This window comes from Lytechinus pictus, unplaced genomic scaffold (genome assembly GCF_037042905.1).
Source record: "Lytechinus pictus isolate F3 Inbred unplaced genomic scaffold, Lp3.0 scaffold_19, whole genome shotgun sequence".
NCBI lineage: Eukaryota > Metazoa > Echinodermata > Echinoidea > Temnopleuroida > Toxopneustidae > Lytechinus > Lytechinus pictus.
Window position 1 is genome coordinate 8,452,181 of NW_026974140.1, and position 15,822 is coordinate 8,468,002.

At 36.1% G+C, this 15,822-nt stretch overlaps 1 protein-coding gene across 1 annotated transcript in view; it reads left to right on the forward strand.

Moving 5' to 3' along the window:
* LOC129260703 (guanylate cyclase soluble subunit alpha-2-like) overlaps window positions 1-15,822 on the forward strand; it is a 149,836-nt gene that overhangs the window by 78,822 nt on the left and 55,192 nt on the right. Inside the window, exons 3-5 of the mRNA XM_064114581.1 lie at window positions 2,484-2,608; window positions 9,748-9,920; window positions 12,894-13,451. Of these exons, the coding sequence (XP_063970651.1) occupies window positions 2,484-2,608; window positions 9,748-9,920; window positions 12,894-13,451 (856 nt within the window). The remainder of the gene's footprint in view (window positions 1-2,483; window positions 2,609-9,747; window positions 9,921-12,893; window positions 13,452-15,822) is intronic.

A 15,822-nucleotide genomic window follows, 5' to 3' on the forward strand; every position in this document is an offset into this window, starting at 1 on the left:
TATAGCTTTCAATGTTATTGGAGCAAAGGGGAAGAAAAACAACATTTGCCTCTTGAATAATTGTGACTTTCAACAAAATACAGGAATAGTTTTTACTCCGAAGATTGGAACCGGTGACTGGGTATAACGCGCTAAAGCGAGTAATCAATAAGAGAATACTAGTATCGTAAACGCACGCTGTGAGAAAAAAAAACCCGCTGCCAGCGACAGGGGCTCCAAAATTGTGATTGAATTTCAAGAAAAGGATTGTATGAATTGTGTTGGTGGCTGTTATTGCAACTTGCTTTGATTTTAGGTGCTCTCCAAATATGAGTGACCGCTTGGAGATGTCTAGAATCACTTAGCCTTTTAACCACGATAACAAGGCATGCAATTAGCATTAAGTATCAGGTGTCGAGCCAGAGTCCAGGGTATAGTGTGGCACAGTTTCCCATTAATGTGATTACACGTTATTTGACGCCAATGTGTGTCTAAGCACGGTCCAAAATCGCGGTATTCAAAATAAATGGCGTGGTCTATCGAAATATAAAAAAGCGAACTTCTTGTCAGTCCCTCCCCTCCTTCTCGTGTCGCCCTTGTCATATTGACAAAACTGATTAAATTCTACCGCTTGTGTAGTTTGTCCGGTATGATATTTGTTTCATTAAATTTCTACGATTTCTTTATTCGTTTGGAAAGAGGGTTGCGGCCCTTGATAGCCGCATGCTCGAAAGCGCACCCTTCATCATATGCATCCATAAAGGTCATGCATGGGATTTGATGATGGAAATAATACGTATTATTGCTCTTCAGTGACCGCTACCCAAATGTCTTTCACTTGACTTTTTTCCCCCTTAAACAGCATTTCATTCTTCATACTGAACCCAAGTCGTAATCTTCAAACCCTAAAGTCTTTGGTTGGTTGATTATGATTAAAACCTTGATTTATCATGTTTATGGGATTAGTACGCGATTGCGAGTTTGAGTATAATACTCGTGACACTTTACAAGATTGAAAAGCCTTACATGATAAAAAAAATATCAAGCTATACGTGCGTGAAATCATATATCAAAATAGATATCTGCAGGGCAAAAAAGATAATTATATTCTTTATCTGTTCTCAAATGATAAAAATACAAATAAGATGTAATGATCACATACCATAACACTTGCTCTCTACAACAGGTGCAGTCACGAAACATTTAATCCCTATAAATCTTACACTCTCATAGACTTGGTGTTACTGAAAATGCTCACTATACTAGTTTATCTGCAACGTTAAACAGTATACAAACGGTTTTCTTAAAGCACCAGCTCCTCGGGTGTTAACAATTCTCCTTGGAGTTTGAACGGAACACCAGATATTGTGTAAAACAAACAAGCACAATGTGTTATAACAAGACCAGTGGGTGTCGCCCTATTACACCGTAACTTTTTAAGTCCAACATTTGACATGTGAAATGCCTGATGTGGTCTTCTCAGAACACAGCCAGGTGTACATTTAGCAACGCTTAGTAAGTTATGGAAGTGCAGATAACTACAACTGATGCACTGAATACGAGATATGTAAATCGATCGAGTCTATCATAATTATATATATATATTCATGTAAATGTAAAAAAAAATGGTATTTATTGCGTGCCAATATTATGAGTCATATTACATCTCCTCAAAACATGCATTTCATCACTTTTTTCCAAAAACAAAATTGATTGATTGAAGTGATATTAGTAATAGTATGAACATGATAAAGTAATGATGTGAATTTATTTATTTATTTATTTCTGATATTTTGACAGGGTAGCCCATTCACCAATAAGTAGTGGTCTTCCATGAGGCCCTGAATAACAATAAACATATTTACAAAATGCATAACGTATGTACAGAATGTTACGGCATTAGGATTCACATTATGATTTGAATGTAAAACGAAACATTAACAAACTTAGCAGCAAACAAAACGCAGACGAGCACTCGTTTGACGTATAATCAAATATCAATAAATCAAATTAACTAAGAACGACATCTTGAAAATACTGATAATAAACACCAAATTATCAAGGTCATGCTAATATGGTGTGGGGGCGTCGTGGTCTAGAGGTTACGAATCTCGTCTTTCAATGAGAGGGACGTGGGTTCGAATCTCAGTTACGGCGTGTTTTCCTTCAGCAAGAAATTTACCACATTGTGCTGCACTCAACCCAGGTGAGATGAATGGGTACCCGGCATGATTAATTCCTTGAATGCATTAAGCGCCTTTAGCAGCTGAGCTACAGCCGGGGTAATTATATAGTGCGTCATTTAATAGGAAAACTAGATAAATTGGCGCCTCATAAATGCTATATATTATTATTATTAATATGCAGTAATGCCATATGATACATAATCATCCTTAGATACCATCATGCCAAGTGATAAAACGTTTTTATTTACGCTATGTTTATAGGTAACATAAGATGTGATGAATTGATATTCTAATTTATATCTTTTTTGTATTCTCCAGGGATAATGAGGGACTGGATAGTAAGTTTTCAACCGAATCATTAGCAAACTACTACGACTCCAGACCGAACTCATGTCTAGAAGATCTCTTAATTCATGTCACTACCAAAGGTGCCAAGATTTTAGGTAAGTTACACTCTTAAAACAAATCAGTCAAATTGACGAGACAAGTAGTCAGCTGGGTGCAACTTATATGCTAGTCACATTTCTGACATTATATTCTAGTAAGAAATAACTATGTTCTAGTAAAATACGACTAGAAAATAGTCAAATATGACTATGGGTGCAACTGATATGCAAGATTTCTGACATTATATTCTAGTTAGAAATAACTCTGTTTTAGTAAAATACGACTAGAAAATAGTCAAATATGACTAGAATAACAGTTGCACCCAGCTGACCCTATTAACTAATTATTTTTGACTGATTAGAGTGTTCGCTCACGTCACGTGATTCATATACATGTAGATCAGTCATGTGCCTTTAGTTATCGGGTGACCCATCCTCCATGTTGCTTGTTTATTTGATCATTGAAAGGAAGGTGTCCTAATGTAGAATTGATAGATGTTTAAACTCTAAATACAAATCAGTCAAAAATGACTAGTTAATCGAGTCAGCTGGATGCAACTGCTATTGTAGTCATATTTGACTATTATCTTAAACGGAGTCATCTTTTACTATAGTGACTAGACTTATCAGTTGCACCGAGCTGACTACTGATCTACTCAATATGACTGATTCGTTTTAAGCGTTTTGTTTTGGGTGTGGGTGTTTGTGTGTAAACGCTTTAACGACATTATCGATCAGATATGATACATCTGGGACCGACATTTTACGTCACCATCCGAAATACGTGACCGGGGCTCGAACCTCCGCATCAATTTGTATTCAAATAGTACAGGCTCACGCCACAATGTCTTCAGAAGTGTTCGTTGTATTTGGCGGAGAGGATTCTTTCAAATGTACGTGTATATTGAATATATTAAATTAAAGAGCAAATATGATTATGTAGATTAAACTTATATTGCTTAGTATTCTGGTGTTTTAAATCAGGGCAATAATAAGATCATTAGAATATAAAGTGGAAATAAAAAAGAGGGGATGGAAATAAAGATCACAATAACATTTAGGTTATCAAACACCATTGGGACAAGGCTTCGGATCATGTAATTACTTGAAGCATAACTGCCTAGAAGAATAAGATGAATTTTGTTTGACATCAAATACTTTGATTATCATATTAAAATAGTTATCTTGGAATATGTCCAGCACAGCGAGTTGGAAAAAATGTAAAATTTCAGATTTGACGTGTTAAAAAAAAACGGGAGAAAAAAATAAATATAATAATTTACGAATTCGTGTCTGTAGTGGTTTCACATTTATTAACTGACAACCATACAGTAATAACCATTTGAAAGGAAAGTCATTCTGTCTTTATTAAAGGTCAAGTCCACCCCAGGAAAATGCTGACTTGAATAAATAGAGAAAAATCAAACTAGCATAGTGCTGAAAATTTCATCAAAATCAGATGTAAAATAAGAAAGTTATGACATTTAAAGTTTCGCTTATTTTTCACAAAACAGTGATATGCACAAGTAGGTGAGTCAGTCGATGATGACCATCACTCACTATTTCTTTTGTTTTTTATTGTTTAAATTATACAATTTTTCATTTTTTATAGATTTGACAATAAGGACCAACTTGACTGAACCATTTAGTATTAAACAATGCTAATTCCACATGTTCATGGAGGAATTAATCGTTGAATCACTTGACAATGAGGAGAGAATTTGAATATTTCCTATTTCATATAATAAAATACAAAAGAAATAGTTAATGGATGACGTCATAGTCTCCTCATTTGCATACCAGCCAGGATGTGCATACAACTGTTTTGTGAAATTAAGCGAAACTTAAAAATGTCATAACTTTCTTATTTTACATCCGATTTTGATGAAGTTTTCATTGTTATGCTTGTCGGGTATTTCTCTTTTTATTCGAATCAACTTTTTGTTTGGGTGGACTTGTCCTTTAACTCACCTAATATGGAACATAACTAAAGCCAAAAAAAATCACATACTAGTATGAGACTGTAGACAACTTACACAAAGTTGAAGAATAGAGTAAGTTTCTTAAAGCCAGGGTTATTTTTATGATATCTTGCTGCAGTTCCAGTCGCTTTTAGCCCTGACACAGGATACGCGCACTCGTATTGCCGCTTTAATATTTTGAAGGCTTATTAAACACCTCCTCCAGTAGCCTTTTACCACGAGCTTTTTATAATTGATATCAAAATCATGTTGTGATGATATGATATGATATAAAGCGATATACACGCCACCATGTCTCCAGTAGTGTTCGTTGTATTTGGCGGAGAGGATTCTTTCAAATGTACGTGTATTTGGAGTATATTTTTTCTAGAGAAAATATGATTATGTAGATTAAATTTCTTTTGCTTAGTGTTCTGGTGATATAAATCGGGAAAATAATAAGACCATTAGAAAATAAAATGGAAAGAAAAATGGGTAGGGACATTAAGGTCACAATAACGGGTTATCAAGCACCATTGGGACAGACTGGAGATCATGTAATTACTTGAAGCATAACTGTCTAAAAAGAAATATAAGGTGTCTTTTGTTTGATATCAAATATTTTGATTTTCAAAGTAAAATAATTATCTTGGAATATCTCCAGCACAGCGAGCTGGAGAAATGTGACATTTCAGATCTGACGTGATAAAAAACGGGAGAAAAAAATGTTCAAATAATAATTTACCACTTCATGTCTGGAGTGGTTTCACATTCATTATCAAGTAAATGTTCAATCTTGATGTGCTGACAACCATACAATAATTCCCAATTGAAAGGAAAGTCATTCGCTCGTTATTAATTCACCTAATATAGAACATAACTAAAGTCAAAATCACATATTAGACTGTTGACGACTTATACAAGGGTGAAGAACAGGGTAAGTTTCTTAATGTCAGGGTTATTTTTATGATGTCTTGCTGCAGTTCGAGTCGCTTCTAGCCCTGGGGAGCGTTTCATCAACATCTTTGTCCGACAAACTGTCAGATATGACATCTTTCCTTGATTCTGAATGGCTGAGAAGAACTGTAACTATGGTAACTGTCGGATAGATGGGACTTGTCGGATAAAACGTCTGACACGTCCTTTGATGAACGCTCCCCTGACAAATGGTACGCATAATCGTATTGCCGCTTTATTTGTCATTTTGAGGGCTCATTCAACCCTTTAAGCAGCCTCTTACCATGCTTACGGTGAGCTCCTCCTTTTTATTATTGACATCAAAATCATGTTATGATGATATGATATGATGTAAAAAAAAAAGGGATGGCATGCTCTTCTTTCTTTGTGATAAAACTTGACATAGTGGCCTATATTCTCAATTCTGAAGTAATTAGGCTTTGGTCTGAATCTAGGCTTGGTTTATGGCAAGCCGAAAATGTCAAGATTTAGTCGTCCTTGTATGCATTTGATGTCTTGTCCCATGGTTTGATAGTGAAGAAGAACATCGTTATTATTGATGAGAATTATAAGTGATTTCATTTGTATATCATATTTGTATGTGAGCTGATGAACTGAACCTCTATACTGACAGAGATTTGTGACTATCCATAGTTAACAATGTTTAACCACAACTTTAGGTCGTCGTTTAATCCAAACTCGAATTTAGAATTAGGGCCAGTAAGTTTATTATATTTGAGAATCTATCGAATTTATCATTGTATTGCCCACTTACCTCTGCGACGTTCATTGAACTCTATCAATTATCAAATTATCCGTTTTTAATTATCAGTAGTTACCGGTTACGGATGTCTTCCAAATTTCTTGTCTGTAGCTGTTCAAAAGTATTTTTGATATCATTTTGCTGTTTTTGTCTTATAAAAAAATGACACAGTTCGTATTGATCATCGCATTACTCGCTAACTTTGTTTTATAACGCTCATTAAACCTCCACCAGTCGTCAAATTAGCCCTTTAAATTATCTGTTATGGCACGCTTCCCCCTTCCTGATGACGTTTAGTCGCCAGAAATCCTAGAGGCATTTGACAAACAATTGTCACATGTCGATCATACCCCACCATCAAGAAACAAAATTGTTGAAAAAGCTGGTGCAAGAAATTTCACGCGGGCAGGCGGGGAGCAATAATTGTCCAGCTGCTCCTTCACTGTCATAACCGTAACAGTTTGAGGAGGAAATGCCTTTTGCTTGTTTGCATGTCACTTCTGTTCGCAACAGTAACAATTTTCATGCTGTCATCGGTTATTTTTTGCGACGCACCGTGAGTTCATCGATTTTTATCCGCCGATGAATCTAGTTTAAGACAGAGGGAGATGTTCTAATACCTGCTCATCAATCGTCTCATCCGTTTGCCCCAAGCTCCATTTCTTTCATTAAAGGCAATTGTCCATAGACGGATTTACATATCATCAAGACAAGTACTGGACCACTAAAACTGTCACTAAATCCTACCAAAGAATTCATTTTCTATAGTCTTGCAATATGTACCCGTGCAGTTGATATGAAATTCATTGAAATTATTTAAAGCATTCACAGCAGAAAATATTATGGCAAAGAAAGTTTGCTTTCAAACATCCCTAGTTTTGTTGAATTGATTAAGTGGGTATTTTGATTTGCAAGAATATTTCTTTCACAAAATGAAATGCTTAAAAGAAATATATGGATATGTCAATGCATTTTAGCTCTTCTTAATGACCAGAGCAAGATACATTTAAATGAGACCAATAGTCGAAGTAGTACAAAATTACCTTTACCAAAATGTTTCCGTGGGATTAACAAAATTGCAAATTGTAGACGAATCTCAAGTTAGGTGAACGAATTTCAACCAATAAAGTGTATTTCTAATTTTATAGTAACAAGTGATTTCATTTGGAAGTTTGCTTGCCTTTTATCAAAGCAATTCAAACTATTTAAGAGTAGTTTGCGAATAAAAAGAAAGATTTGAACTAGAAAATTGAAAACGAGGAAGGGGGTGACTGATGTTCTGCAAATTGAAAAGGAGTAGGGGCATCGTGGCAGAACCTTTCAATGTTTAGTGTTAATAATGAGATCCCCTTGGAGTGGCTCTATGACTGGGAAACACTTCAACCCTACTCCAAAGGGTGCCATAAGCGGGTTGGCCCTCCCTCTTGAAACGCGATCTAGTGGTGTTCATTGATGAAAACAAGCACACGACAAATTATGATAGGCACTTGAAGTGTTTTGCTAAACACCGCGGGATTTTGCCGTCAATCGAATGCAAGCCCCCATTCACTGTTCAATGTCAGAATCTATTTACTGATCAATTCACCGCTACACCCAATTGCCTCCCGAAATAATGCTTTTCATTACTCAAGTTCAAGTCGAGGAATTTCGGCCCCGTGTGAGAGGTAAAACGAGCTAGACCCTTGAAACGGTGAATTTCACGGGAAACGATCAATTGCGTTTCATTTGGGTTTTGATTGGCTAGATATAATTGACATAATGGTGATGGATTTTCCCCCTTCTACTCTCACATCATGCACGATAAGCTATTTTAAAGTAAATCAGCTAGACAGAGGAGAATTAATCTACTCAAACAATAAATTTCCTGAGGTTTTGCACTCCTTTATTCCTCCTATTGTTTTAAGTAAGTGGGGGCATGGACGATATTTCGTGGAAGACTTTTTTTACTTTTAAAAGGAACGTTCATATAATTTGGAACAAGAAGCATTTCTTGTAACACTGAACTTCTCAAAGTAAAAAAAGGAAGGAAATTGTGCGATTTCTTTGTATTTACATTATGATTGTCAAACCATTTCTTAGACTCAACGACATGCACGACAAGTACAGAATTGTTAACACTCATGTGCTTTACATTTTTTACCTCTTTTTCAAATAATTCCATGACCGAGGATGAATCATATTTTCTCTCCAGATTAAATTGATTAAATATACGTAGCAAACATGAATTATTGAATAAAAAAAGTAGACGTAAACATTGCAGTTCACACGTTATATGAAAGCGTTATAAAAACAGAACTACCCTTAACCAGGGTCGGCGCGAGTGTTTTTCAATAAGGGTCGCGACAATGTAACCTGGGGAAGACCTCCTTTTTCCTCATTGACAATAAAATCTTCACAAGACGGAACTCTCTCTTCATTTATTACATTTTCCTTTCTTATTCATTCTTCCTTTTCTCTCTGTTTGTGTACATAACTTAATTTTTTTTCAAACGGTTGGATTCAATTGGCCTCCCCACCCCAGTTAGCCCTTCCCAGTTATCGAACATGTGAATACACATTAATCAATTGACGCTTTCTTTAATCTAATACTTCCTCGGAATTGAAGAGATGATATAACCTGATGTAGGTCTCGATATTTTTGAATCTCCAAGGGCCTGTTTAATGAAAAAAAAAATTGCATATACGTACTTAAAATATCGATGAAAAAAAAAATTATATTTGATTCCAATGCTGAATACCGAATTAATTCTTTGGAAGTTACTGAATGCAAATTGATAATTTTGCCCTTTTTAACGCTTCCATTTAACGCGCGGAGGTACATTCTTTAAAAAAAGAAAGATAAATGGTTTATTAATAAAAATCAATACATCATCGCGGCTAAGGCCGAATTGCGATATATTCACAAGGTAATAAGTACACAAAAAATATTCAAACAATAACACAGATAATTACAAAATAAATAATACGGATAAAGTATGGTATTGAAAATTACTTGTGTTGTGAGAGAGAAATGGGAAGGAGGAGAGGCAGATAGAGAGAGAGAGGGGGGTGGATAGGGATAGAGAGAGAGAGGGGGGAGTGAAGGGTAGGAGTGGAGCAGAGAGTCAGAAGAATGGAAGGTACAAACATTATGAAGGAGGTGAAAACATGAAGTTGTAAGGCTGCGTTAGTAAAAAAAAAAACAAAAGGTTGGGTAAAAAAATTCCCGATTTTTAACCATCACTGGGCGACATACTGTCCACACAACTATCGGTTGTGTCCAAATTGGGTAATAAAAATTAATAATTGGGTAATAAATTTGCTCAATTTGATAATAATTGCCGTGAATATATATACATGTATATATTTTTTTTACTAACACACATTACCCAACACAGTGGACAGCATGTTGCCCAACAATTTAAGCGTGTATATTTCATATAAACAAACGGCACGTTTATTTTACTACAATGTATGCAATAGAACCAGCAGTTTTAATGTGTGACTCGACTCCATTTTAATCGTTTCATTCACAGGTTTAGAGTACACGGTATTTATGGAGCGGTTCGGAGAGGAGTTTTTCTGTCTGTGTTTCGAGCAATATGGCACATTTCTACAAGCTTTAGGCGGGTCCCTAGTCGAATTCTATAGCAACATTGATGGCCTTCAGCAGCATATCACTTCGTTGAAACTCACCAATAATCACAGGGTAAGACAAGTATATATTTTCTTGAAATCCATTAATTCATTCTATTTCATTCATATTTTACCAGCCACCCCAAAATCAACAGTAAGTCGCCCAAAATGAATTTCGAGATTTTCATTGAGCTTGAAAAGACACATCCCAAGTTTGAAAATGATATATAACTTATCAGAATTGATCAACCTTAAACCTTACTTGTTTGAATGCATAAGCAATTAAGTGAGAGCTTCAACAAATATGGAGAAAAGAAGGTTTTGAAGATAGGGGTCCACTCAAGCATGAGATGTGCATACTGTGCAATCCCAATGAAACTTCCAAGCAGTCCACAAACATGGTGTCAAAGAAACTCTTATATCTTGTCCTTTATTCACCTTTACAACTTCAAAGTTTGACAGCATGAAGATGAAAAATTACTCCTTCAGATTTCCCATTACTACCTCTTCCCTTTCGATGTATTGTTTGGTTTTGGGGTGGCTGGTTACATTTATTTATTAATTCGGACTACGATTGTTTCCTTCTTGATAAGAACATACATTAACTGGTAATAGAGGAGTATTGGAAGGTGATCGTCGTACCTTTGAAATGAAGTTTAAATCACAGCTTGATAAGGAATTCGACATCATAAATACCATGCAAACTGGCACGTTTTAAAAATATTAAGTGCAGCACGGTTGAAAATGTTAAAGTCCTATTTTTGAAGACATTGGAATATTCATGATGATGATATCATTGCCAAGATGGGAATATATCGTCTGTAATAAAATGTGAGGTCAATAGTATATCCTATTACCCTAGTTTCTGCCCAGCCTTTGTTACAAGGCGCTGAAAGCAATCAAGATGTGTATCGTTAGCAGCCCGCAATTTTCTATAACTGCATGTAATAGGAATAAATGTAGGTTAATGTCTATCAAAAGGTGTTGGTTTCAGACATATTCGAATCAATTTATTCGATGTTTTAATGTACGTCTTACATTTGACCGCGAAGCAGTAAGTATATTTTTAAAGGGTCAGCTTTCACTGGGCTGCTTTAATATGCCCTGATTATGCTGATGCAATAACAGTTATATGTCATTACATTATGTTATTCATTGAATTCGTACAAATGGTTTCTCCCGATTTCCTACTAATTCATTGCATCTTATGTCATTATTTGAAATGCCAGACTATTACATCTATTATTGTTGATAAGCCTTCAGATAGTATATAAACGCTTTATTTGATGCATATGGTCATTTCAAAATTTGATACGAGGCATTTGTTTTGTTTTATTGCATTCTAGAAATGTTATCGAAACTCGTGCATATTTTTTTGTTGAATACAATTTCTCTCATTGCGTTGTTTACTTTATATAAAAGTAAACTGTTCATTTTTATCACTGTTTACCTTCGTGAAAACTAGGTCCTTGCACTGTTCATCGTTCATGCATGCCCAATTTAAACCCATTAGGGGTAGGTACCTTTATCAAGTACTCAATCAAAACAATTGGAATGGAAATAAATCTTTCCTTCTGAGGATCAGGACTTGGTTTTGATTTGTCGGAAATCTTAAGACAAAATAATGCCAATTTGAGGATTCTTCTATACAAGATACCATCTTTTCATCCAAATCTGTCCTCTATATTCTAGTTCAATGCTGGAAAAATAAATCAAACTGAACGGCTATGAAAGAAAAAATGTCTCTGAGATGGCAAGCGTCTGGGAATGATACGATAATCCCCAGACCAGTACCATTTGCTCCTTTTCGATAAGCTGATTTGATAACCGTGTTCTTGAAGCTCTGGAGCCGACTTCCCTGCAATGTTTTTATACGGGGGAGCTGGGAGAAAGCGATTTTTCTGTCAAAATATTTTTGCTGCAGTGGGTAGAATGAGCCCCAGTGAAGCATGAAATTTGATTAGGAATTGATTAGGTTGAAAAAAGGGTCCCTTTTGAGTGGATAAAAAGCTTTTGGCGTGTCGTTCTTGGCTGTCCACGAAGCGATGTTAAAAACTGTGGTCGATGTCTCTCAATTGCAGTTTTTGTTTCATTCATTCCTCGTTATACATGTTACAAAAGCATCTCTTCAACCAGTATTATGCATTTTATTTGGCCATTCATATACTGTTTGTATACAAGTTAATGTTTTTTCGGATTAAAAAAAAACATTTAGTTGATATTAGTATACGCAATACATTATGTTTGCGCTTATCCACGTTATGATAATTCCAAATTTATTATATTATCACCATGGACCATGATTATCACACACAATCACCAAACCACACACACAAATGCACCTAACGTTCCGCGAAGGGCCCACATACATTTTCATTACGTATGATTTATTTATACGATTTTAGACAACTGGTATTTATGAAGCTATAGCGTAAAATTTATGTCTCCTTTTATCATTTTAAAACCTCGTTCAAGTTCAAAAAGTGACAGATTTCCGGTTGTGTTTTTACGTACTATGTCCTATACATGTTCATGTTCTCAATGATTTTAATTTGTCAGTGGAAACAACATTTCTCTCTAGATGTTAGCAGAAATAAACCATCTTATACAGGAAGATAGTATAGTAGGGCCAAAACGAAACGTCTGAAGGACCTTTTCCATGTTTCCCTGGCCTTTGATTATGTTGATCAAACTCGGTCATATTCGGGTTTTTTTCAATTTTGAATCCACTATGTAAGGGAAAATCCTTGATTTCTACTTTCATTCATGATGAATTAACAATAGATGCTGTTCTTTCAAATTTGCTTTGTCTTTATATCTTAGAATTATGGTGCGTACATTGATTTACAAATGTTGATTTGAATTAATCAAAAATTGTATTACAGATTTATGTTCACATTTTGTCACATGTGCTGTATTCAGAGAGTTAAATTTGTTAAATGTCATGGTTTTCTGTTTTATTGACGTATACATGCAGGTTTTATTTATTATTTACTAATTGTCATAAATTCATTTTATGTGTCAAATTTATTTTCTGTTGCCATAGCCACCATCATTTCGCTGCTCCACGAGGGACGACGAACGACACATTCTACTTCACATGTACACGGAGAGCACGTGCATCTCGCAAAGCATGGCGGGACAGATCAAAATGGCGTCCATTCTTTTGTTCAATTCTTTTGTCGATGTCCAAATGGGTGAACGTGTGGGGAACCATTCAGTGTACATAATCCAACCTCTCCTAGACGAAGTGCATCCAAAATGTGACAAGAACAAACTTGGACACCCTATCCAGTCGATTTCTACCTTTTCGACCAGGAGAAAAGATGCCAAACTTTCGGTGAACACATTTAGCTCAGCCTTTCCTTTCCATGTCATGTTCAATAGGCAGTTGCTGATCAAGCAGCTGGGTGATACGATTGTAAGGATGATGGCCCAAGCATTGGCCGCGGATGGACTCAATTTTAACTCTTACTTCAAGGTGCTGTCTCCGCCACTGGAACGGGTCACATTTGAGAATATTCTGGCAAACATTAATTTGTGTTATGTAATCGCTACCACCTGTGTTCTGTCCGGACTATCAAGCACAGAAAGCAAGTATTCGGTAAGTAGCATGTCTCCTTCTTAACCCCACCTTCAACTGAGGGATATCGCTTTATTTTAGTGTTTTTAGTGATGGAATGTTTCCGCCACCTCCTCCATAATGCATGTGGCCTTTCAAGGGCTGCATTGTCCGAGATACTTTAACCTGTTAAGTGTGTGTGTTGTGTATGTGATGCCTTATGGTGGTGCCTTTTGGGGCTTCCACCTGTAATGCGTACAATGCTTCAACGTTCTATGGTGCGTGTGGTGCTTTCATTTGTTGGTACCGTCCGTGTGATGCCTTTTGCTATGATGGTGCAAAAAAGTTTTTTATACAAGATCAATAAATTATCAAGTGCATTATGGTCAATAAAAATAACTTTATTTTTTTATACTATGAAACTTGATACATACAGTGAGGCCAGAACGTCCTGGGCAGACAGTTGTTTGGAGGTTTAAATCTTTCTATCGAACCCTTAATAATGGTTCGACCTTCAAATTCCTTAAGTGACCAGACCCCGTGACATAAAGCTTAGTGATTGATCTTGGGCCGATTTCTACGATTGATTACATCATTCTAGGTATGATCTTTCGTAAAAAATCAACCCCATATGCAGGAATGATCGCTCAGCTACATTATGTGTTACAGGACCCAAAACGTTCCAGCGCCGCTGAATACCGACACATTCTACAATTCTCGTGTTTTTAAGAGACCCTGCAGGTTAATTATTATTGAATACATTTTTCTGATGCTGCAAAAGTTACCTTTAAGTATACCACGTATTCATAAACTGGCATACATATATGAATATTATTCTATGGCTGTATCCAGAGTGATCATTCGGACATTCCCAAACAACGAATGTGGGCGTTGACGAGGAGAGGCCCTCGGTGATGCTGTTTGTAGGTTGGAGACCAACCCTCGATATTATCTTGCTTTCACGTCATTGCAAATAACTTTCTGGTTGCATGACTGTCTCTGTAGTACTTCATGCACTTACTCTTTAGAAATCAATATGTCTGGATTTAAGAGAAAAGGAGAGGAAAGGGATTGAAGAGCGAAAACGGAGATAAAAATCGAACGTAAATGAGGCTCAAAAAATCTAGAAAAGCTAATACAGCTTCTGAAGCCTTGAGGATACTGTCTTCTAAAGGTTGAAGAATGTACATGTCAAGTTAGGGGTTGCAACGGTCATGCGTAGTGTATCGTTTATCCCTTTACAGGTCTCTAATTTGTTTTCCAAATATTTGGTCAGACCACTGTATTTAAGCTCAATTTGTTTATCTTTATTCATTGGAATTAGGCAGAGATTTCATGTGGGGAAAATATTTCTAAGGGTATTCTTTTTTAGTTTAGCAGCTGGCATTTATAACATGCCGGAATGTCGTGTCACAGTCAAATTTTCATGTATTCAAGACGGTGTCCTCTCCCGCCTGTTTTCGAATTAAATTAATGGAATGAAATCAAATTACCTTCCTTTTTTTATTAAAATCAGAACTAATTGCAGTTATGAGGGCATTTTAATGACGTCTTGTTAGTCCAGGCCTTCGGAATGATCACGAAAGTCGCATCTAATCAATCGAAATGAGAGAAGTGACGAGGATCTCCGTGAGGTCCTTTGACCTGCTAAGTATGTTGTTGATCGTAATCAATCAATTAATTAAGACACACATGACTTAATCATGCCTTGATTTTATTTCCGATCGTTTTAACCTTGATGCGGTTCGACCATGCGCGAAGGTTTATACCACAAGATGAAGTCACCATGTTATCTGCAGACCATCTGTGATAGAAAATGTATAACCATGATGTGCACGCATTCTTGAGGCTGCGTTCCTCTGAATATATTCAGTATGAGAGAGAGGTTTAGTGCAACCAGGATTTAGTGAAGGTTCAGTGTATTAATTTAGTTGTTTAGACTATCTTACTTTATTCTTTAATTGGATAGGATAGACATGCATGACTTAAGTTATTTGACAATATTTCATTGTACCACCAGCTCATTTTAACAGTGATTTACATTCGGCGTGTTTCTAGAGAGAATCGTTAAAAACGATTTATCTTTTCCGGAATCGAAAACACCGTATCGCCATTAACCCAACCTGTTTCTACAGAGCGAATTATCCGATTAACTCACATTCTACTGAAAAGTTAAACGGATTAATACGACAATAACCGCCTACTAGGGGTGGTTATGAAAAACCGTATTTTGCGCGATGCGGTTTACCTATAAACCGCATCGCGTCTGTTTGTACAAGAAGGTTTTCCGGAATTCTGGATACTTATACGCGGGTAATACCTTTTAACGATTCTCTGTAGAAACTCGCCGATTGATTAGGATTGAAATAGTTATTATTACTGATAGTTGAAACTGCAATTCTTTATCAGTTAC